Raw genomic sequence first — 24,841 nt, 5'->3', positions numbered from 1 at the left:
AAGCTCACAATTTCAGAATGGAATTACAGGCACAGAGGACAAAATAAATAATGAGCTGTTTTATATATACAATTTATCATTTTATATTACCATCTCAAAGTGTTTAATGTCCCTTTAACAGCGTTAAAGCCTAGTGCTTTTCAGACGGCATGGAACTTCCTAATGGTGTCTAGGGGTTAAACGAAACAATGTTATAAAATGGCTCATGTTATATTAAAGGCACACTTATGGTAAACATTGTTAGTGATTTTTGATTGAAACTCACCGGTGAATACTAAATATATCATAAATACCCAGGTTAGCCACACTTGCTAGTGCTATCTGAAGATTACAAATAAACTGATTTTAAAAAGATGCAAATCTATGTAATATCAGTATCGGGTTCCATGGAAATAGCAGTCACCTCTTTTTTTAATTGAATGGTCACATGCCCGGGTGGCTGTCAGATGATCATCACAGCAACAGTGGTCCTCTAGTAGAATATATCCAGTTGTCATTAATAAAGAGTTAATGCCTCTCACAACAAAATTATTTCAGTAGCTATCCTTGTCATGCAAACTTCTGTGTCTCCGCGTTTTTGCGCCTCTGGTGTCTCCCTCCTTAAAAACAGTAGAATTGCATAGCCAACAAAAATAAAAAGACAATGCAATAACACTTACTCTGAATATTAAATGAACAGTAGATTTTTTTCTAACAAATTTCAAGTCTCCTTTAATTTCCCTGCCCCCTATATGATGTGACGGCAATCAGCCAATCACAGACTCATATACTGTACATGTATAATGTGAGCTCAGCAATAATGCCTATACAAGAAAACAGTGCACAATTTTATAATGGAAGTGAACTGGAATATTTCTTAAAATTGCATATTCTATATGTATCCTTAAAGTAGTGGTCTCAAAGTATCGGCCCCAGGGCCATATGCAGCCCTCAGGGTAGTTTTATCTGGCCCTCCCTTGTTTAATAGGTAAACCATTAATTTGGGCTGTCAGTTTTTTATTTAGAGTTGTAAGAGGTGTAACTAGTTGATGTTCTATATAGGCACTCATAAGATAAATAAAAAGACAAGTGTTTAATGTAAACTCCCACCATGCTCTGCTTGGATAAATGTCACTTTTTACATTGTTATACAGTTCCAGAATGATCACTTCACTTGGCACTAACAAGATATATATAGACAACTGCAGACACTCCCAGCTGTCCCTATTTTAGAGGGACAGTCCCTGATCCTGAACTCTGTCCCTCTGAGACAGCCATATGTCCCTTTTCTCCAACATTGGTGTGTCCGGTCCACGGCGTCATCCTTACTTGTCGGAATATCTCTTCCCCAACAGGAAATGGCAAAGAGTCCCAGCAAAAGCTGTCCATATAGTCCCTCCTAGGCTCCGCCCACCCCAGTCATTCTCTTTGCCGTTGCACAGGCAACATCTCCACGGAGATGGTTAAGAGTATGTGGTGTTTAGTTGTAGTTTTTTTATTCTACTATCAAGAGTTTGTTATTTTAAAATAGTGCTGGTATGTACTATTTACTCTGAAACAGAAAAAGAGGAAGATTTCTGTTTGTGAGAGGAAGATGATTTTAGCAGCAGTAACTAAAATCGTTTGCTGTTTCCACATAGGACTGTTGAGATGAAGTAACTTCAGTTGGGGGAAACAGTTAGCAGACTTTTCTGCTTAAGGTATGACTAGCCATATTTCTAACAAGACTGTGTAATGCTGGAAGGCTGTCATTTTCCCCTCATGGGTAAGCCATTTTCTTAGGCTCAAACAGAATAAAGGGCTTAATATGGGCTATAAAACTGGTAGACACTTTTATGGGCAAAATCGATTGATTTATTTGAGCATTTTATACATGTTTATGTCTGAAATTCACACTTATAAGCTTGGGGAACGTTTTTTAACGTCAGGCACTGAGTTAGACACCTTTCCAGTCAGGAAGGGCCTTCCCAGTTGTAGGCTGAGTCTCATTTTCCCGCCATTACTGCGCAGTTACTTTTGAGAGCAAGACATGCAGATGCATGTGTGTGGATCTGAAAGTGGTTGGAAAAGTTCCTAGAAGGCTTCTTTTGGTATCGTATTCCCCCCCTGGGTTTGGTAAAGTCGCAGCAAAGGCTGTAGCTGGGACTGTAGAGGGGTTAAAACTGTAACAGGCTCCGGTTTCTTTATTTTAAGGGTTAATGCTCTGAAAATTGGTGTGCAATACTTTTAATGCTTTAAGACACTGTGTTGAAAATTTGGTAAATTTTGAACAATTCCTTCATACTTTTTCACATATTCAGTAATAAAGTGTGCACTGTTTAAAATTTAAAGAGACAGTAACGGTTTTGTTTTAAAACGTTTTTTGTACTTTCTTGACAAGTTTAAGCCTGTTTAAGATGTCTGTGCCTTCAGATAAGCTATGTTCTATATGTTTGAAGATCAATGTGTCTCCCCCTTCAAAATTGTGTGATAATTGTGCCATAGCGTCCAAACAAAGTAAGGACAGTACTGCCACAGATAGTAAAGTTGCCCAAGATGATTCATCAGATGAGGGGAGTAGACATAGTTCTACATCATCTCCTTCTGTGTCTATGCCAGTTTTGCCCACGCAGGAGGCCCCTAGTACTTCTTGCGCACCAATGCTTATTACTATGCAACAATTGACGGCAGTAATGGATAATCCCATAGCAAATATTTTATCCAAAATGCCTGCATATCAGAGAAAGCGTGATTGCTCTGTTTTAAACACTGAAGAGCAGGAGGGCGCTGATGATAATTGCTCTGTCATACCCTCACACCAATCTGAAGGGGCCATGAGGGAGGTTTTGTCAGATGGGGAAATTTCAGATTCAGGAAAAATTTCTCAACAGGCTGAACCTGATGTTGTGACATTTAAATTTAAATTAGAGCATCTCCGCGCACTGCTTAAGGAGGTGTTATCTACTCTGGATGATTGTGACAACCTGGTCATTCCAGAAAAATTATGCAAAATGGACAAGTTCCTAGAGGTTCCGGTGCACCCCGACGCTTTTCCTATACCCAAGCGGGTGGCGGACATAGTGAATAAGGAGTGGGAGAAGCCCGGCATACCTTTTGTCCCCCCTCCTATATTTAAGAAATTATTTCCTATGGTCGACCCCAGAAAGGACTTATGGCAGACAGTCCCTAAGGTCGAGGGGGCAGTTTCTACTCTAAACAAGCGTACTACTATTCCTATCAAGGATAATTGTGCTTTCAAAGATCCTATGGATAAAAAATTGGAGGGTTTGCTTAAAAAGATTTTTGTACTGCAAGGTTACCTCCTGCAACCCATTTCGTGCATTGTTCCTGTCACTACGGCAGCGTGGTTCTGGTTCGAGGAACTAGAAAAGTCGCTCAGTAGATAGACTCCGTATGAGGAGGTTATGGACAGGGTTCACGCACTCAAGTTGGCTAATTCTTTTATTTTAGATGCCGCTTTGCAATTAGCTAGATTAGCGGCGAAAAATTCAGGGTTTGCAATTGTGGCGCGCAGAGCGCTTTGGCTAAAGTCTTGGTCAGCGGATGTATCTTCCAAGACAAAATTGCTTAATATCCCCTTCAAGGGTAAAACTCTCTTTGGACCAGAATTGAAAGAGATTATCTCAGACATCACTGGGGGAAAGGGCCACGCCCTCCCGCAAGATAGGCCTTTCAAGGCCAAGAATAAGTGTGATATTCTGTGTATACTCTGTTACAATTATGAATATAGTTTTGGATCTCAATTGCAGTGTTGCATAAAATGAGTTTGTTCCACCTGAGTTTCTGTATTCAATGTGGATGAATACAGATTAACTTTCAGTGAAAAGTTATTAAAGGTTAAAGTTAAACTGGGCACAATGTAACAACACAAAGGCTCTGGTGTTATAGTAAACAAAGTCTCTGTTAGTTAGTTCAGGCAAGGTGTTACCTTGTATCAGATAGTGTAGAGATGGAAACAATCCTTTTCAGACTTGCTGACAGGCTGCTGACACACTGAATCAGAGTAGGCTGCACTGAAGCTGAATGAACAGAGAGTGATGTCACAAAAGGGGGTGTGGCTAAGTTCTGGTTTTACAATCCAGTTTTCCTCTTTGTAATTGCTTTGGTTTTCTTCTGGTTAGTTTACTTGTACTCAGGAAACAACCACTAAGTGCCAGTGGAGTTGTGGCAAGAAGGGAGCACAAGATTTTGTAATAGGAAGGTGTGCTGTGAAATATGTTGCGGTCCAATGTAGCTTCAGAAACTGCAGGGGCAATAAATACTGCAGTAGTAGAGAGGAGTTTTAATCCTTAGTTCAGATGTCCAAGTGGCTTAGAGAAAGGAGATTATGTTAGGTTTGTATCCTAAGAAACAACTGCACATACACCTGCTAGGAAGCAGTTTCAATACTAAGCACCTGTTTACAGGAAACAGGATACTCTTAAAGACAAAGTGGGAAGGGCTATGAAATGACTGACAGGAGACCTGACATGACCCCCCACCTAAGCAAGCTGTCCCACAGCTTGAGGTTGGGGACGATCCGGATTTCGCCTATGGAATTGTGCCACCAACTTAGGAGCGGAAAGATTAGAGGAGGGTTCCCAGGTGTCATCTTCCTCTGTGTAGTTCTTCCAGCGCACCAAATACTGGAGTTCGCCCCTGGAAATCCTAGAATCCACCAGACTTTCAACTTCATACTCCAGCAAATCGGAAGGAACTGAAGTAGATGAAGCATTTGGAGTAGATACTCTAGTTGGTTTTGCCGGTTTCAGTAGTGATACATGAAAGGTTGGATGAAGTTTTGATGATGGAGGCAATGTCAAATTGACTGCATTCTGGTTAACGACCTTGGCAATAGGAAAGGGTCCAATAAACAGACTACCAAGTTTTTTACTGGGTACTTGCATTTTTAAATTCTTGGTGGATAACCAAACAAGATCTCCAACCTGATAGTTTGGTGATGGTCTTCTACGCAGATCATAGTATCGTTTTTGGGTCTCTTGTGCAGCAATTATGTTGTGTCGGATTTGTTTGAATATTTCAAGTAGTGAATTATGGAACTCATCAACCAATGGTGAAGGTGATGGAAGTGAATCAGTCAGTAGTATTTGAGGATGATATCCATAATTCGCAAAGAACGGAGATAATTTAGTTGAAGAATTGGTATTATTGTTATAAGCGAATTCTGCTAGATGAATGTGTTGGAGCCAATCTTGTTGATGTTGAGAACAATAGCAGCGAATGTACTGTTCAAGCCATTGATTAAGTTTCTCAGTTTGGCCATTGGTCTGAGGATGGAATGAAGTGGAATATCTATGGTCTATTTGGAGTTTGTCACACAATTTTCTCCAAAATTGAGAGGTGAATTGAGTTCCACGATCAGTGGTGATTCTACGTGGGATCCCGTGATATTTGACAACATGTTTCATGAATAAATCTGCAGTTTCTGTAGATGTAGGTAATTTGTGGAAGGGTATAAAGTGACCCATCTTCGTAAAGAGATCTATGACTACCAGAATGGTGTTCTGTTTGCCAGAAGGAGGTAAGTCGACAATAAAATCCATTCCGATATGTTCCCAAGGTTTGGTAGATGGAGCGATAGGCATTAAGAGTCCATAAGGTTTCTGTCTTTCTGGTTTGGTAGTAACACATACATGACAGGTGTCTACATATTCTGTAATGGACCTCCTCATAGCTGGCCACCAAAACTGTCTTGCTATGATTGCTATAGTTTTATTCACTCCGAGATGACCAGAGATGGGAGAATCATGGTACATTTTAAGTATAGGTTCAACTAATATGTCAGGTAGGTAAAGTTGTTCACCATGATAATATAATCCATTGGTATGCTTTGTTACCAAAGAATGTGGAATCTCTTTGTCATTGGTAAGTGCTTTGCGTAAAGATGTTATGAAATCCTGTTGTGTTGACAGATGGATAAAACGTTCTGCTGGAATGATAAAAGATGGATTTGTGCTTTGTGTTGGTTTGGCATCCTTTCTTGACAAAGCATCGGCTTTGCCATTCTTACTGGCTGGTCGATACATGATATGAAAATCAAAACGTGAGAAGTAAAGGCTCCATCGAACCTGTCTTGCAGATAGTGTTTTGTTTTTTTGAAGAAACTCTAAATTTCTGTGGTCCGTGTATATGAGTATTGGAGTAGAAGTCCCCTCAAGCAGGTGTCTCCAGTGTTCCAAAGAGTTTCTTATTGCCAAAAGCTCCTTGTCTCCAATGGAGTAATTCATCTCAGCAGCAGTCATCACCTTAGAATAAAAAGAGACTGGATGAATGGGGGAATCTATCGTTTCTCTTTGCGAGAGTACTGCACCAACTGCAAAGTCAGATGAATCCACTTCTAGGATATACTGCAGCTTTGGGTTTGGAAAACGTAATATAGGTGCAGATGTAAAACAATGTTTTAGGTATGAAAATGTTTCGGCAGCGCTAGGTGTCCAACGGAACGGAGTATTCGAGCTGATAAGTTGTGTGAGAGGTCTTGCAATCTTGGAGTAGTTTTTTATAAATTTTCTGTAATAGTTTGCAAATCCCAAAAAACGTTGCAATTCTTTTTTAGTAGCGGGTTCTTTCCATTCTAAGACTGTCTGGACTTTGTTGTCTTGCATTTGGATCCCAGTTGGACTGATATGGTATCCAAGAAATGACACCTCCTTAGTATGGAACAAACACTTCTCTGGCTTAGCGTATAATTGATGAGATCGAAGTCTTGTCAAAACCTTCCTGACATCTTTAACATGTTGCTCCATAGTGTCTGAATATATAAGGATGTCATCAAGATAAATGACAATGCATACATCAAGTAGATCTCTGAATATTTCATTGATAAAATGCTGGAAAGTGTATTACATAAACCAAACGGCATTACCAGATACTCGAATAAACCGTATCTGGTTCTAAATGCCGTCAGCCACTCATCCCCTTCTCGTATGCGGATTAAATTATATGCGCCACGTAGATCGAGCTTTGTGAATATTTTAGCATCTTGTAGGCGTTCTATGAGTTCCGGTATCAAAGGTAGCGGATACCTGTTTTTGATTGTTCTTTTATTGAGTTCTCGATAGTCTATGATAGGTCTTAAAGACGAGTCCTTGTTCCTTACGAAGAACATTCCCGCTCCCGCGGGTGAGGTAGACGGTCTGATAAATCCTTTCCTCAGATTTTCTTCAAGATATTCTTTCAAATGTGCCAACTCTGGCGGGCTGAGTGGGTATAGGTGTCCAAACGGTATGGATGACCCTGGTATTAACTCAATTGGGCAATCGTACTTGCGATGAGGTGGTAAAGTTTCTGCCATCTTTTTGCTGAACACGTCCTGAAAATCAGTATATTGAGGGGGTAGTGTCGGAATAGGATCTGGAATTTGTATTAGTATATCCCTTGGGTAACAGGTTTGTTGACAATAAGTGGAGTTTAGTTCAACAGCTAGAGTTTTCCAGTTTATGCCAGGTTGGTGTAGCCGCAACCAATCTAAGCCCAGTACAATGGGAAACAAAGGTGAAGGCAATACATCGAAAACAATATACTCTGTGTGACCATTGTGAGTTGTAACTAATAATGGTATAGTACTGTGTGTTATAGGACCTGTGGATATTGTAGTACCATCAATAACTCTAATTACAACAGGAGTTTGCTTAACCACTAGTGGAATTTTATTATTTACAGTGAAAGTTCTATCTATGTAGTTTCCTGTCGCTCCTGAATCTATTATTGCATCAATCCTTGTTCGGTTTTGGTCCCACTGTAAAAATAGAGATAGATGACAGTAAGTTGGTTTTAGATCTTTAGGCATAACAGAATGTATATAAGTAAATTTACTTCTCTTTGTACGGATAAGTAGTGGGCAATCCTTCACACTGTGATTAGGGTTAGCACAGTACATACATAATTGTTGTGCTCTTCGACGGCTCCTCTCTTCTGACGTCAGGGGTCCTCGAATAACCCCGATGTCCATTGCTTCTGAATTACTTTTTGATATTGCTTGGGGATTAGGAGACTCTGAATAGTGAAGTCGAGGTAGCCGCGGCGTGTACTCTGAGGATTGACGTTCTGCCTTCCTCTCTCTGAGACGCCTATCTATTTGCACAACTAACTTCATTAAATCTTCTAGCGTCTTGGGAGGTTCAATGCGAGCTAGCTCGTCTTTTATTGGATCAGACAACCCAAGCCTGAATTGATTTTTCAGCGCTACTGAATTCCACTGTGAATCTGTGGCGTAATGTTTAAATTCAGTGAGGTATTCTTCTGCATTTTTCTTTCCTTGTTTTAATGCTCTCATTTTTGTTTCAGCTGTGTTCTGGATGTTGCTATCCTGATACAGATCATCCATTGCTTCATAGAATTCATCAAGAGAGCTTAAAATAGGATCATCATTTTCATAGAATTGGTCGGCCCATGCCCTGGGTTTTCCACGTAAAAAGGATATTATCGTTAATACCTTTATTTTATCAGTATTATATGTTTTATTTCTTAAATCAAAAAACAAATTGCAAGCATTTTTAAACTGTCTATAGAGCTTCCTGTCACCATGAAACATATCTGGTTGAGATACTAATGGTTCTGGGATAGTTTCAGTATGACCTGATTTTTGTTGTATTGAATCCTTTATTATTTTATGCAAAGTTTGATTTTCTAGCTGAATTTCCCTTAACCCTTGATTAAGTTGATCCACACGTTGAGAAAGTGAATAAACATACTGAGGCAGCTCTGCTGGATCCATTTCACTGTTTGGGCTTAGTATTATGTGATATTCTGTGTATACTCTGTTACAATTATGAATATAGTTTTGGATCTCAATTGCAGTGTTGCATAAAATGAGTTTGTTCCACCTGAGTTTCTGTATTCAATGTGGATGAATACAGATTAACTTTCAGTGAAAAGTTATTAAAGGTTAAAGTTAAACTGGGCACAATGTAACAACACAAAGGCTCTGGTGTTATAGTAAACAAAGTCTCTGTTAGTTAGTTCAGGCAAGGTGTTACCTTGTATCAGATAGTGTAGAGATGGAAACAATCCTTTTCAGACTTGCTGACAGGCTGCTGACACACTGAATCAGAGTAGGCTGCACTGAAGCTGAATGAACAGAGAGTGATGTCACAAAAGGGGGTGTGGCTAAGTTCCGGTTTTACAATCCAGTTTTCCTCTTTGTAATTGCTTTGGTTTTCTTCTGGTTAGTTTACTTGTACTCAGGAAACAACCACTAAGTGCCAGTGGAGTTGTGGCAAGAAGGGAGCACAAGATTTTGTAATAGGAAGGTGTGCTGTGAAATATGTTGCGGTCCAATGTAGCTTCAGAAACTGCAGGGGCAATAAATACTGCAGTAGTAGAGAGGAGTTTTAATCCTTAGTTCAGATGTCCAAGTGGCTTAGAGAAAGGAGATTATGTTAGGTTTGTATCCTAAGAAACAACTGCACATACACCTGCTAGGAAGCAGTTTCAATACTAAGCACCTGTTTACAGGAAACAGGATACTCTTAAAGACAAAGTGGGAAGGGCTATGAAATAACTGACAGGAGACCTGACAATAAGTCTAATTTTCGTTCCTTTCGCAATTTCAGGAACGGACCGGCTTCCAACTCTGCATCCTCTAAACAAGAGGGTAATGCTTCACAAACCAAACCAGCCTGGAAACCCATGCAAGGCTGGAACAAGGGTAAGCAGGCCAAGAAGCCTGCTGCTGCTAACAAGACAGCATGAAGGAGTAGCCCCCGATCCGGGACCGGATCTAGTAGGGGGCAGACTCTCTCTCTTTGCTCAGGCTTGGGCAAGAGATGTTCAGGATCCCTGGGCACTAGAAATAGTTTCTCAGGGTTATCTTCTGGAATTCAAGGAACTACCCCCAAGGGGAAGGTTCCACATGTCTCACTTATCCTTAAAACAAATAAAGAGACAGGCATTCTTACATTGTGTAGAAGACCTGTTAAAAATGGGAGTGATACACCCAGTTCCAACGGCGGAACAGGGAATGGGATTTTACTCAAATCTGTTTGTGGTTCCCAAAAAAGAGGGAACTTTCAGACCAATTCTGGATTTAAAGATCCTAAACAAATTTCTCAGGGTTCCATCGTTCAAAATGGAAACCATTCGAACGATTCTACCTACAATCCAGGAAGGTCAATTTATGACTACCGTGGATCTAAAGGATGCGTATCTACATATTCCTATCCACAAGGATCATCATCAGTTCCTAAGGTTCGCCTTTCTGAACAAACATTACCAGTTTGTGGCGCTCCCATTCGGGTTAGCCACTGCTCCAAGGATTTTCACAAAGGTACTCGGGTCCCTTCTAGCGGTCCTAAGACCAAGGGGCATTGCAGTAGTACCTTACTTGGACGACATTCTGATACAAGCGTCGTCTCTTTCAAAGGCAAAGGCTCACACAGACATCGTTCTGGCCATTCTCAGATCTCACGGATGGAAGGTGAACATAGAAAAAAGTTCCCTGTCTCCGTCGACAAGAGTTCCTTTCTTGGGAACAATAATAGATTCTTTAGAAATGAGGATTTTCCTGACAGAAGTCAGAAAGTCAAAGCTTCTAAACGCTTGTCAAGTTCTTCATTCTATTCCACGTCCTTCCGTAGCTCAGTGCATGGAAGTGGTAGGGTTGATGGTTGCAGCAATGGACATAGTTCCTTTTGCGCGAATTCATCTAAGACCATTACAACTGTGCATGCTGAAACAGTGGAATGGGGACTATACAGACTTGTCTCCAGTGATTCAAGTAGATCAGAAAACCAGAGACTCACTCCGTTGGTGGCTAACCCTGGACCACTTGTCCCAGGGAATGAGCTTCCGCAGACCAGAGTGGGTCATCGTCACGACCGACGCCAGTCTAGCAGGCTGGGGCGCGGTCTGGGAATCCCTGAAAGCTCAGGGACTATGGTCTCGGGAAGAATCTCTTCTCCCGATAAACATTCTGGAACTGAGAGCGATATTCAATGCTCTCAGGGCTTGGCCTCAACTAGCAAAGGCCAGATTTATAAGATTCCAATCAGACAACATGACGTCTGCTGCTTATATCAATCATCAGGGGGGAACAAGGAGTTCCCTGGCGATGAGAGAAGTGACCAAAATAATAGAATGGGCGGAGGATCACTCCTGCCACCTATCTGCGATCCACATCCCAGGAGTGGAAAACTGGGAGGCGGATTATCTGAGTCGTCAGACATTCCATCCGGGGGAGTGGGAACTTCACCCGGAGATCTTTGCCCAATTAACTCAATTATGGGGCATTCCAGACATGGATCTGATGGCGTCTCGTCAGAACTTCAAGGTTCCTTGCTACGGGTCCAGATCCAGGGATCCCAAGGCGGATCTAGTGGATGCACTAGTAGCGCCTTGGACCTTCAACCTAGCCTATGTGTTTCCACCGTTTCCTCTCATTCCCAGGCTGGTAGCCAGGATCAAGAAGGAAAGGGCCTCGGTGATCTTGATAGCTCCTGCGTGGCCACGCAGGACTTGGTATGCAGACCTGGTGAATATGTCATCGGTTCCACCATGGAAGCTACCTTTGAGACAGGATCTTCTGGTACAGGGTCCATTCGAACATCCAAATCTAGTCTCTCTCCAGCTGACGGCTTGGAAATTGAACGCTTGATTTTATCTAAGCGTGGGTTTTCGGATTCTGTGATAGATACTCTGGTACAAGCCAGAAAACCTGTAACTAGAAAGATTTACCATAAAATATGGAAAAGATATATCTGTTGGTGTGAATCCAAGGGATTCTCATGGAGTAAGATTAAGATTCCTAGGATCCTTTCCTTCCTACAAGAGGGTTTGGATAAGGGATTATCAGCGAGTTCTCTAAAGGGACAGATTTCTGCTTTATCTGTCTTGTTACACAAACGACTGGCAGCTGTTCAAGCATTTGTTCAGGCTCTGGTTAGGATTAAGCCTGTTTACAGACCTTTGACTCCTCCCTGGAGTTTAAATCTAGTTCTTTCAGTTCTCCAAGGGGTTCCGTTTGAACCTTTACATTCCATAGATATTAAGTTGTTATCTTGGAAAGTTTTGTTTTTGGTTGCTATTTCTTCTGCTAGAAGAGTTTCTGAGTTATCTGCTCTGCAGTGTTCTCCGCCCTATCTGGTGTTTCATTCAGATAAGGTTGTTTTGCGTGCTAAGCCTGGTTTTCTTCCAAAGGTTGTTTCCAACAAAAATATTAACCAGGAGATAGTTGTACCTTCTTTGTGTCCGAATCCAGTTTCAAAGAAGGAACGTTTGTTACACAATTTAGACGTAGTCCGTGCTCTAAAATTCTATTTAGAAGCTACAAAAGAGTTCAGACAAACATCTTCTCTGTTTGTCGTCTATTCTGGTAAAAGGAGAGGTCAAAAAGCGACTGCTACCTCTCTTTCCTTTTGGCTTAAAAGCATCATCCGATTGGCTTACGAGACTGCCGGACGGCAGCCTCCTGAAAGAATCACAGCTCACTCTACTAGGGCTGTGGCTTCCACATGGGCCTTCAAGAACGAGGCTTCTGTTGATCAGATATGTAAGGCAGCGACTTGGTCTTCACTGCACACTTTTGCCAAATTTTACAAATTTGATACTTTTGCTTCTTCAGAGGCTATTTTTGGGAGAAAGGTTTTGCAAGCCGTGGTGCCTTCTGTTTAGGTAACCTGATTTGCTCCCTCCCTTCATCCGTGTCCTAAAGCTTTGGTATTGGTTCCCACAAGTAAGGATGACGCCGTGGACCGGACACACCAATGTTGGAGAAAACAGAATTTATGCTTACCTGATAAATTACTTTCTCCAACGGTGTGTCCGGTCCACGGCCCGCCCTGGTTTTTTAATCGGGTTTGATGAATTATTTTCTCTATCTACAGTCACCACGGCACCCTATGGTTTCTCCTGTTTTTTTCCTCCTGTCCGTCGGTCGAATGACTGGGGTGGGCGGAGCCTAGGAGGGACTATATGGACAGCTTTTGCTGGGACTCTTTGCCATTTCCTGTTGGGGAAGAGATATACCCACAAGTAAAGATGACGCCGTGGACCGGACACACCGTTGGAGAAAGTAATTTATCAGGTAAGCATAAATTCTGTTTTTACAGAATCTCCCTTAGCCCCACCCACAGAACACCCAGAAACACCCATAATCCCGCCCATATTCCCCTTCAACACTGCTCCACTAAAAAAAAAAATGGTGACGGGCTCCTATTAACCTCCTGTGTTCCTCATTCTCAGCCATAAATGTTTGGTGGTATGCAACTGTGTATGTCTACTGTGTTCTACAACTCGTAACCATGCACTACTACTTGGGTATATGTCACTTCCAGTACTTAGTATGTCCAGTTCCGGAGCACTTACTTAGTTCAAGCAGCCCCCATAGGAGAAGAGAACATGACCAGACCCCCGATACATTAAGCTTGATACCCCTACCTTAAAGGGATACTAAACCCACATTTTTTCTTTCATGATTCAGATAGAGCATGCAATTTTAAGGACCTTTCTAATTTTGTCCTATTATCAAATTTTCTTCGTTCTCTTGATTTCTTTATTTGAAAATGCTGGAATGTAAGGTAAGGAGCCCAGGTTAAGCGCTTCTCTCTTTTTATTTATACAAATTATGACACTTGGGGAAGTCTCCCTAAGTGTGATGCGGGAATCCAGACGTGGACCCGTTGCTCAGTGTGCCTAGAGGGTTATGACTGCACCTCACTGACGAGGCCCACAATAGGCCGAAACGTACGTCTGGGGTTTTGCTGTTTCTCTCGTTCAAAGAGGGATTGCCTGGTATTTCGGGGCTGGACTGTACTGTGAAGTCAGGATCAGACTGATATGCTTCAGGAAAGTTCTTCTCTGTGAAAGGCACATCTTGAGCAAAAAGAGGCTGCTTCTTGCCTGGTAACTAGCCACAGAACAAGCTATTATGCTATTTTTCATTCCCAGGTTGAGCTCTTCTCTCTTTTTATTTATACAGATTATGACACTTGGGGAAGTCTCCCTAAGTGTGATGCGGGAATCCAGACGTGGACCCGTTGCTCAGTGTGCCTAGAGGGTTATGACTGCACCTCACTGACGAGGCCCACAATAGGCCGAAACGTACGTCTGGGGTTTTGCTGTTTCTCTCGTTCAAAGAGGGATTGCCTGGTATTTCGGGGCTGAACTGTACTGTGAAGTCAGGATCAGACTGATATGCTTCAGGAAAGTTCTTCTATGTGAAAGGCACACCTTGAGCAAAAAGAGGCTGCTTCTTGGGTGGTAACTAGCCACAGAACAAGCTATTATGCTATTGTTCGTTCCCAGGTTGAGCGCTTCTCTCTTTTTATTTATACAAATTATGACACTTGGGGAAGTCTCCCTAAGTGTGATGTGGGAGTTAATGCCTCTCACAACAAAATTATTTCAGTAGCCATCCTTGTCATGCAAACTTCGGTGTCTCCGCGTTTTTGCTCCTCTGGTGTCTCCCTCCTTAAAAACAGTAGAATTGCATAGCCAACAAAAATAAAAAGACAATGCAATAACACTTACTCTGAATATTAAATGAACAGTAGATTTTTTTCTAACAAATTTCAAGTCTCCTTTAATTTCCCTGCCCCCTATATGATGTGACGGCAATCAGCCAATCACAGACTCATATACTGTACATGTATAATGTGAGCTCAGCAATAATGCCTATATAAGAAAACAGTGCACAATTTTATAATGGAAGTGAACTGGAATATTTCTTAAAATTGCATCCTTAAAGTAGTGGTCTCAAAGTATCGGCCCCAGGGCCATATGCAGCCCTCAGGGTAGTTTTATCTGGCCCTCCCTTGTTTAATAGGTAAACCATTAATTTGGGCTGTCAGTTTTTTATTTAGAGTTGTAAGAGGTGTAACTAGTTGATGTTCTATATAGGCACTCATAAGATAAATAAAAAGACAAGTGTTTAATAACTCCCACCATGCTCTGCTTGGATAAATGTCACTTTTTACATTGTTATACAGTTCCAGAATGATCACTTCACTTGGCACTAACAAGATATATATAGACAACTGCAGACACTCCCAGCTGTCCCTATTTTAGAGGGACAGTCCCTAATCCTGAACTCTGTCCCTCTGAGACAGCCATATGTCCCTTTTTACAGAATCTGCCTTAGCCCTACCCACAGAACACCCAGAAACACCCATAATCCCGCCCATATTCCCCTTCAATACTGCTCTACTAAAAAAAAAAAAATGGTGACGGGCTCCTATTAACCTCCTGTGTTCCTCATTCTCAGCTATAAATGTTTGGCGGTATGCAACTGTGTATGTCTACTGTGTTCTACAACTCGCAACCATGCACTACTACTTGGGTATATGTCACTTCCAGTACTTAGTATGTCCAGTTCCGGAGCACTTACTTAGTTCAAGCAGCCCCCATAGGAGAAGAGAACATGACCAGACCCCCGATACATTGAGCTTGATACCTCTACCTTAAAGGGATACTAAACCCACATTTTTTCTTTCATGATTCAGATAGAGCATGCAATTTTAAGGACCTTTCTAATTTTGTCCTATTATCAAATTTTCTTCGTTTCCTTGATGTCTTTATTTGAAAATGCTGGAATGTAAGGTAAGGAGCCCAGGTTAAGCGCTTCTCTCTTTTTATTTATACAAATTATGACACTTGGGGAAGTCTCCCTAAGTGTGATGCGGGAATCCAGACGTGGACCCGTTGCTCAGTGTGCCTAGAGGGTTATGACTGCACCTCACTGACGAGGCCCACGATAGGCCGAAACGTACATCTGGGGTTTTGCTGTTTCCCTCGTTCAGAGAGGGATTGCCTGGTATTTCGGGGCTGGACTGTACTGTGAAGTCAGGATCAGACTGATATGCTTCAGGAAAGTTCTTCTCTATGAAAGGCACATCTTGAGCAAAAAGAGGCCACAGAACAAGCTATTATGCTATTGTTCGTTCCCAGGTTGAGCGCTTCTCTCTTTTTATTTATACAAATTATGACACTTGGGGAAGTCTCCCTAAGTGTGATGTGGGAATCCAGCCGTGGACCCGTTGTTCAGTGTGCCTAGAGGGTTATGGCTGCACCTCCCTGACGAGGCCCACAATAGGCCGAAATGTACGTCTGGGGTTTTGATGTTTCTCTCGTTCAGAGAGGGATTGCCTGGTATTTCGGGGCTGGACTGTACTGTGAAGTCAGGATCAGACTGATATGCTTCAGGAAAGTTCTTCTCTGTGAAAGGCACATCTTGAGCAAAAAGAGGCTGCTTCTTGGGTGGTAACTAGCCACAGAACAAACTATTATGCTATTGTTCGTTCCCAGGTTGAGCGCTTCTCTCTTTTTATTTATACAAATTATGACACTTGGGGAAGTCTCCCTAAGTGTGATGTGGGAATCCAGACGTGTACCCGTTACTCAGTGTGCCTAGAGGGTTATGGCTGCACCTCCTTGACGAGGCCCACAATAGGCCGAAATGTACGTCTGGGGTTTTGCTGTTTCTCTCGTTCAGAGAGGGATTGCCTGGTATTTCGGGGCTGGACTGTACTGTGAAGTCAGGATCAGACTGATATGCTTCTGGAAAGTTCTTCTCTGTGAAAGGCACATCTTGAGCAAAAAGAGGCTGCTTCTTGGGTGGTAACTAGCCACAGAACAAGCTATTATGCTATTGTTTGTTCCCAGGTTGAGCGCTTCTCTCTTTTTATTTATACAAATTATGACACTTGGGGAAGTCTCCCTAAGTGTGATGCGGGAATCCAAACGTGGACCCGTGCTCAGTGTACCTAGAGGGTTATGGCTGCACCTCCCTGACGAGGCCCACAATAGGCCGAAATGTATGTCTGGGGTTTTGCTGTTTCTCTCGTTCAGAGAGGGATTGCCTGGTATTTCGGGGCTGGACTGTACTGTGAAGTCAGGATCAGACTGATATGCTTCAGGAAAGTTCTTCTCTATGAAAGGTACATGTTGAGCAAAAAGAGGCTGCTTCTTGGGTGGTAACTAGCCACAGAACAAGCTATTATGCTATTGTTCATTCCCAGGTTTAGCGCTTCTCTTTTTTTATTTAAGGTAAGGAGCCAACCCATTTTTGGTTCAGCACCTGGGTAGAGTTGCTAATTGGTTTGCTACATTTAGCCACTAATCAGGAAGTGCTACTCAGATGCTAAACCAAAAATGGGCCGACTCTTAAGCTTACATTCCTGCTTTTTCAAGTAAAGATAGCAAGAGAACGAAGAAAAATTGATAATAGGAGTAAATTAGAAAGTTGGTTAAAATCGCATGCTCTATCTGAATCACGAAAGAAAAAAATGTGGGTTTAGTATCCCTTTAAAGTTTAGTTTTGTCTTTAGGGTCTCTTCGTTTATCTTATGCACCTCTCACACACCTCTTATGTGTTGTTCTTTCTAGTACTAGATCCTACCAATAATAATTACAAAAATATATTATCTGTATTTTTATCATATTATTTATGTATTTATACATTTAGAAAATGAGATACAGTGAAAGAAAATATAAAATGTGCAGCAAATCCACAAAAAAATAAAACAACAACAAATTACTGTCTGCACAGGTTGGGATACCAGCGGGTTTAGTGGCATGTTGCTTGTTCTAAACCAATATGGCACTGCATCTGTCTCCCATGTGACCCCTCACTGACAAATCCCAGATCTGCCTCCTATCACTTCTATACTAAATTCCCTGTTCCTGTGTCAAGCCCATCCCTTTAGACTTTCTATGTGGGCTTATACATATCCAAAACCTTTTCTCTGTTCCATATAAAAGAATAATTTAAAATTAATAAAAGTGTTTTAAATATTCTAACCTTTTATCTCTGAGTTTCATGTGTGCAAAGTATGCACTTCCTGTAAGTTTCACTTTAAACTTAAACAGCTTTTTCCTAAAAGGACAGTAAAGTAAAAAGTAAACTTGTATGAGTCAGATAGCTCATGCAATTTTAAACAACTTTGCTTTGTTACCTTGGTATCCTTTGTTGAAAAGCATATGTAGTTAAGCTCTGAAGCAACAGTGCACTTATGCAAGCTAGCTCCCAGTAGTGCATTGATGCTCTTCAGCAAAGGATAACAAGAAAATAAAGATTTGATAATATAAGTAAATTGGAAAGTTGTTTAAAACTGTATGCTCTATTTGATTATGAAAGAAAAAATTGTTTCATGCCCTTTTAACTTTTTGTGTAATCATTATTTAGCACATTTAACTGCGTCAATAAGTTAATTGATAGACAAATGTAAGTAATATGTTCCTTTAAAGGGACACTGAACCCAAATTTTTTCTTTCGTGATTCAGATAGCGCATGCAATTTTAAAGGACCAGTCAACACATTAGATATGCAGAATCAACAAATGCAAGATAACAAGACAATGCAATAGCACTTAGTCTGAACTTCAAATGAGTAGTAGATTTTTTTATAACAAATTTCAAAGTTATGTATTTCTTTCATGTAATTAGCAAGAGTCCATGAGCTAGTGACGTATGGGATATACATTCCTACCAGGAGGGGCAAAGTTTCCCAAAACTCAAAATGCCTATAAATACATCACTCACCACACCCACAAATCAGTTTTACAAACTTTGCCTCCTATGGAGGTGGTGAAGTAAGTTTGTGCTAGATTCTACGTTGATATGCGCTCCGCAGCAGGTTGGAGCCCGGTTTTCCTCTCAGCGTGCAGTGAATGTCAGAGGGATGTGAGGAGAGTATTGCCTATTTGAATTCAATGATCTCCTTCTACGGGGTCTATTTCATAGGTTCTCTTTTATCGGTCGTAGAGATTCATCTCTTACCTCCCTTTTCAGATCGGCGTTATACTCATATATACCATTACCTCTACTGATTCTCGTTTCAGTACTGGTTTGGCTTTCTACTACATGTAGATGAGTGTCCTGGGGTAAGGAAGTCTTATTTTCTGTGACACTCTAAGCTATGGTTGGGCACTTTTATATAAAGTTCTAAATATATGTATTCAAACATTTATTTGCCTTGACTCAGGATGTTCAACGTTCCTTATTTCACAAAGTCAGTTTCATATTTGGGATAATGCATATGAATAAATCAATTTTTTTCTTACCTTAAAATGTGACTTTTTTTTCCTGTGGGCTGTTAGGCTCGCGGGGGCTGAAAATGCTTCATTTTATTGCGTCATTTTTGGCGCAGACTTTTTTGGCGCAAAATTTTTTTTTCTGTTTCCGGCGTCATACGTGCTGCTGGAAGTTGCGTAATTTTTTTACGTTTTTTTGCGCCAAAAGTGTCGGCGTTCCAGATACGGCGTCATTTTTGGCGCCAAAAGCATTTAGGCGCCAAATAATGTGGGCGTCTTTTTTGGCGCTAAAAAATATGGGCGTCACTATTGTCTCCACATTATTTAAGTCTCATTATTTATTGCTTCTGGTTGCTAGAAGCTTGTTCACTGGCATTTTTTCCCATTCCTGAAACTGTCATTTAAGGAATTCGATCAATTTTGCTTTATATGTTGTTTTTTCTATTACATATTGAAAGATGTCCCAGATTGACACTGAGTCAGAAGATACTTCTGGAAAAACGCTGCCTGGTGCTGGATCTACCAAAGTTAAGTGTATCTGCTGTAAACTTGTGGTATCTATTCCTCCAGCTGTTGTTTGAAATGAATGTCATGACAAACTTGTTAATGCAGATATTTCCTTTAGTAATGTTACATTACCTGTTGCTGTTCCATCAACATCTAATACTAGTGTCCTGTTAACATAAGAGATTTTGTTTCTAAATCGATTAAGAAGGCTATGTCTGTTATTCCTCCTTCTAGTAAACGTAAAAGGTCTTTTAAAACTTCTCATTTTTCAGATGAATTTTTAAATGAACATCATCATTCTGATTCTGATAATGGTTCCTCTGGTTCAGAGGATTCTGTCTCAGAGGTTGATGCTGATAAATCTTCATATTTATTCAAAATGGAATTTATTCGTTCTTTACTTAAAGAAGTCTTAATTGCATTAGAAATAGAGGATTCTGGTCCTCTTGATACTAAATCTAAACGTTTAAATAAGGTTTTTAAATCTCCTGTAGTTATTCCAGAAGTTTTTTCTGTCCCTGATGCTATTTCTGAAGTAATCTCCAGGGAATGGAATAATTTGGGTAATTCATTTACTCCTTCTAAACGTTTTAAGCAATTATATCCTGTGCCATCTGACAGATTAGAATTTTGGGACAAAATCCCTAAAGTTGATGGGGCTGTCTCTACTCTTGCTAAACGTACTACTATTCCTACGGCAGATAGTACTTCCTTTAAGGATCCTTTAGATAGGAAGATTGAATCCTTTCTAAGAAAAGCTTACTTATGTTCAGGTAATCTTCTTAGACCTGCTATATCTTTAGCGGATGTTGCTGCAGCTTCAACTTTTTGGTTAGAAGCTTTAGCGCAACAAGTAACAGATCATAATTCTCATAGCATTGTTAATCTTCTTCAACATGCTAATAATTTTAATTGTGATGCTATCTTTGATATCATTAGGGTTGATGTCAGGTATATGTCTCTAGCTATTTTAGCTAGAAGAGCTTTATGGCTTAAAACTTGGAATGCTGATATGTCTTCTAAGTCAACTTTGCTTTCCCTTTCTTTCCAGGGTAATAAATTATTTGGTTCTCAGTTGGATTCTATTATCTCAACTGTTACTGGAGGGAAAGGAACTTTTTTACCACAGGATAAAAAATCTAAAGGTAAATTTAGATCTAATAATCGTTTTCGTTCCTTTCGTCACAATAAGGAACAAAAGCCTGATCCTTCACCCACAGGAGCGGTATCAGTTTGGAAACCATCTCCAGTCTGGAATAAATCCAAGCCTTTTAGAAAACCAAAGCCAGCTCCCAAGTCCACATGAAGGTGCGGCCCTCATTCCAGCCCAGCTGGTAGGGGGCAGATTACGATTTTTCAAAGAAATTTGGATCAATTCAATTCACAATCTTTGGATTCAAAACATTGTTTCAGAAGGGTATAGAATTGGCTTCAAGATAAGGCCTCCTGCAAAGAGATTTTTTCTTTCCCGTGTCCCAGTAAATCCAGCGAAGGCTCAAGCATTTCTGAAATGTGTTTCAGATCTAGAGTTGGCTGGAGTAATTATGCCAGTTCCAGTTCTGGAACAGGAGCTGGGGTTTTATTCAAATCTCTTCATTGTACCAAAGAAGGAGAATTCCTTCAGACCAGTTCTGGATCTAAAAATATTGAATCGTTATGTAAGGATACCAACATTCAAAATGGTAACTATAAGGACTATCCTGCCTTTTGTTCAGCAAGGGCATTATATGTCCACAATAGATTTACAGGATGCATATCTGCAAGGGTAACCTTTTTAGGTTTCCAGATAGATTCAGCGTCCATGACTCTGTCTCTGACAGACAAGAGACGTCTAAAATTGTTTACAGCTTGTCGAAACCTTCAATCACAATCATTCGGTAGCCTTATGCATGGAAATTCTAGGTCTTATGACTGCTGCATCGGACGCGATCCCCTTTGCTCGTTTTCACATGCGACCTCTTCAGCTCTGTATGCTGAACCAGTGGTGCAGGGATTACACAAAGATATCTCAAGTAATATCTTTAAAACCGATTGTACGACACTCTCTGACGTGGTGGACAGATCACCATCGTTTAGTTCAGGGGGCTTCTTTTGTTCTTCCGACCTGGACTGTAATTTCAACAGATGCAAGTCTGACAGGTTGGGGAGCTGTTTGGGGGTCTCTGACAGCACAAGGGGTTTGGGAATCTCAGGAGGTGAGATTACCAATCAATATTTTGGAACTCCGTGCAATTTTCAGAGCTCTTCAGTCATGGCCTCTTCTAAAGAGAGAATCGTTCATTTGTTTTCAGACAGACAATGTCACAACTGTGGCATACATCAATCATCAAGGAGGGACTCACAGTCCTCTGGCTATGAAAGAAGTATCTTGGATACTGGTATGGGCGGAATCCAGCTCCTGTCTAGTTTCTGCGGTTCATATCCCAGGTATAGACAATTGGGAAGCGGATTATCTCAGTCGCCAAACGTTACATCTGGGCGAATGGTCTCTTCACCCAGAGGTATTTCTTCAGATTGTTCAAATGTGGGGACTTCCAGAAATAGATCTGATGGCTTCTCATCTAAACAAGAAACTTCCCAGGTATCTGTCCAGATCCAGGGATCCTCAAGCGGAAGCAGTGGATGCATTGTCACTTCCTTGGAAGTATCATCCTGCCTATATCTTTCCGCCTCTAGTTCTTCTTCCAAGAGTAATCTCCAAGATTCTGAAGGAATGCTCGTTTGTTCTGCTTGTGGCTCCAGCATGGCCTCACAGGTTTTGGTATGCGGATCTTGTCCGGATGGCCTCTTGCCAACCGTGGACTCTTCCGTTAAGACCAGACCTTCTGTTGCAAGGTCCTTTTTTCCATCAGGATCTCAAATCCTTAAATTTAAAGGTATGGAGATTGAACGCTTGATTCTTAGTCAAAGAGGTTTCTCTGACTCTGTGATTAATACTATGTTACAGGCTCGTAAATCTGTATCTAGGAAGATATATTATAGAGTCTGGAAGACTTACATTTCTTGGTGTCTTTCTCATCATTTTTCCTGGCATTCTTTTAGAATTCCGAGAATTTTACAGTTTCTTCAGGATGGTTTGGATAAAGGTTTGTCTGCAAGTTCCTTGAAAGGACAAATCTCTGCTCTTTCTGTTCTTTTTCACAGAAAGATTGCTAAATCTTCCTGATATTCATTGTTTTGTACAAGCTTTGGTTCGTATAAAACCTGTCATTAAGTCAATTTCTCCTCCTTGGAGTTTGAATTTGGTTCTGGGGGCTCTTCAAGCTCCTCCGTTTGAACCTATGCATTCATTGGACATTAAATTACTTTCTTGGAAAGTTTTGTTTCTTTTGGCCATCTCTTCTGCTAGAAGAGTTTCTGAATTATCTGCTCTTTCTTGTGAGTCTCCTTTTCTGATTTTTCATCAGGATAAGGCGGTGTTGCGAACTTCTTTCAAATTTTTACCTAAGGTTGTGAATTCTAACAACATTAGTAGAGAAATTGTGGTTCCTTCATTATGTCCTAATCCTAAGAATTCTAAGGAGAAATCATTGCATTCTTTGGATGTAGTTAGAGCTTTGAAATATTATGTTGAAGCTACTAAGAATTTCCGAAAGACTTCTAGTCTATTTGTTATCTTTTCCGGTTCTAGGAAAGGTCAGAAGGCCTCTGCCATTTCTTTGGCATCTTGGTTAAAATCTTTAATTCATCATGCCTATGTCGAGTCGGGTAAAACTCCGTCTCAAAGGATTACAGCTAATTCTACTAGGTCAGTTTCTACTTCCTGGGCGTTTAGGAATGAAGCTTCGGTCGATCAGATTTGCAAAGCAGCAACTTGGTCTTCTTTGAATACTTTTACTAAATTCTACCATTTTGATGTGTTTTCTTCTTCTGAAGCAGTTTTTGGTAGAAAAGTACTTCAGGCAGCTGTTTCAGTTTGATTCTTCTGCTTATAATTTCAGTTTTTTTCATTATAATATTTAAACTTTATTTTGGGTGTGGATTATTTTCAGCGGAATTGGCTGTCTTTATTCTATCCCTCCCTCTCTAGTGACTCTTGCGTGGATGATCCACATCTTGGGTAGTCATTATCCCATACGTCACTAGCTCATGGACTCTTGCTAATTACATGAAAGAAAACATAATTTATGTAAGAACTTACCTGATAAATTCATTTCTTTCATATTAGCAAGAGTCCATGAGGCCCACCCTTTTTGTGGTGGTTATGATTTTTTTGTGTAAAGCACAATTATTCCAATTCCTTATTTTTTATGCTTTCACACTTTTTTCTTATCACCCCACTTCTTGGCTATGCGTTAAACTGATTTGTGGGTGTGGTGAGGGGTGTATTTATAGGCATTTTGAGGTTTGGGAAACTTTGCCCCTCCTGGTAGGAATGTATATCCCATATGTCACTAGCTCATGGACTCTTGCTAATATGAAAGAAATGAATTTATCAGGTAAGTTCTTACATAAATTATGTTATTTCCACTCCCCTTGTACCATGTGATAGCAATCAGCCAATCACAAATGCATATACGTATAGTCAGTGAATTCTTGCACATGCTCAGTAGGAGCTGGTGACTCAAAAAATGTAAATATTAAAGACTGTGCACATTTTTTTAATGGAAGTAAATTGGAAAGTTATTTAAAATTACATGCTGTATCTGAATCATGAAAATTTAATTTAACTTGAGTGTCCCTTTAAGCAACTTTCTAATTTACTCCTATTATCAAATTCTCTTCATTCTCTTGGTATGTTTATTTGAAAAGCAAGAATGCAAGTTTAGATGCCGGCCCATTTTTGGTGAACAATCTGGGTTGTCCTTGCTGATTGGACAGCACCAATAAACAAGTGCTGTCCATGGTTCTGAACCAACAATTTGCTGTCTCCTTAGCATAGATGCCTTCTTTTTCAAATAAAGATAGCAAGAGAACGAAGAAAAATTGATAAAAGAAGTAAATTAGAAAGTTGCTTAAAATTGCATGCTCTATCTGAATCATGAAAGAAAAACAATTGGATTCAGTGTCCCTTTAAGAGGAGTCATTCTGCTTGTAAGAATCTTCTTGACCCTTCCCTTTCTAGATCTTTTTGCTTAACTTGTGTGCAAACTAGCAAGATTGAATTTTGCAGCCATTCTGCTTTTATAAAGTAATTTTCTGATATTGAATTATAAATAGTGTACAGCAATTGTGAACACACCCAAGTAATCTCAGCGTAATAATAAATAGGTGTATGGTGTTTGCACATCTGTAGAATGTCATTTAGCATTTGTAGGCTTTATGTTTTCTATTAAACTAAGTATTTCTTGTGATTTCCAGCTCCCAAGGCACCTCCTGATATGGATATCGATTTAGAAATGTGGGATAATAAAACAATAACCAGTGCACTAAAAAACTACCTCAGGTAA

At 40.5% G+C, this 24,841-nt stretch overlaps 1 protein-coding gene across 1 annotated transcript in view; it reads left to right on the top strand.

Moving 5' to 3' along the window:
- Nucleotides 1-24,841, top strand: part of ARHGAP42 (Rho GTPase activating protein 42) — a 530,853-nt gene that overhangs the window by 439,178 nt on the left and 66,834 nt on the right. The window contains exon 14 of the mRNA XM_053708589.1: nucleotides 24,753-24,837. Coding sequence (XP_053564564.1) covers nucleotides 24,753-24,837 — 85 coding nt within the window. The remainder of the gene's footprint in view (nucleotides 1-24,752; nucleotides 24,838-24,841) is intronic.

The sequence above is a fragment of the Bombina bombina genome, chromosome 3, assembly GCF_027579735.1.
Source record: "Bombina bombina isolate aBomBom1 chromosome 3, aBomBom1.pri, whole genome shotgun sequence".
Taxonomy (NCBI): domain Eukaryota; kingdom Metazoa; phylum Chordata; class Amphibia; order Anura; family Bombinatoridae; genus Bombina; species Bombina bombina.
This window is presented reverse-complemented; position numbering and strand designations above follow the sequence as displayed.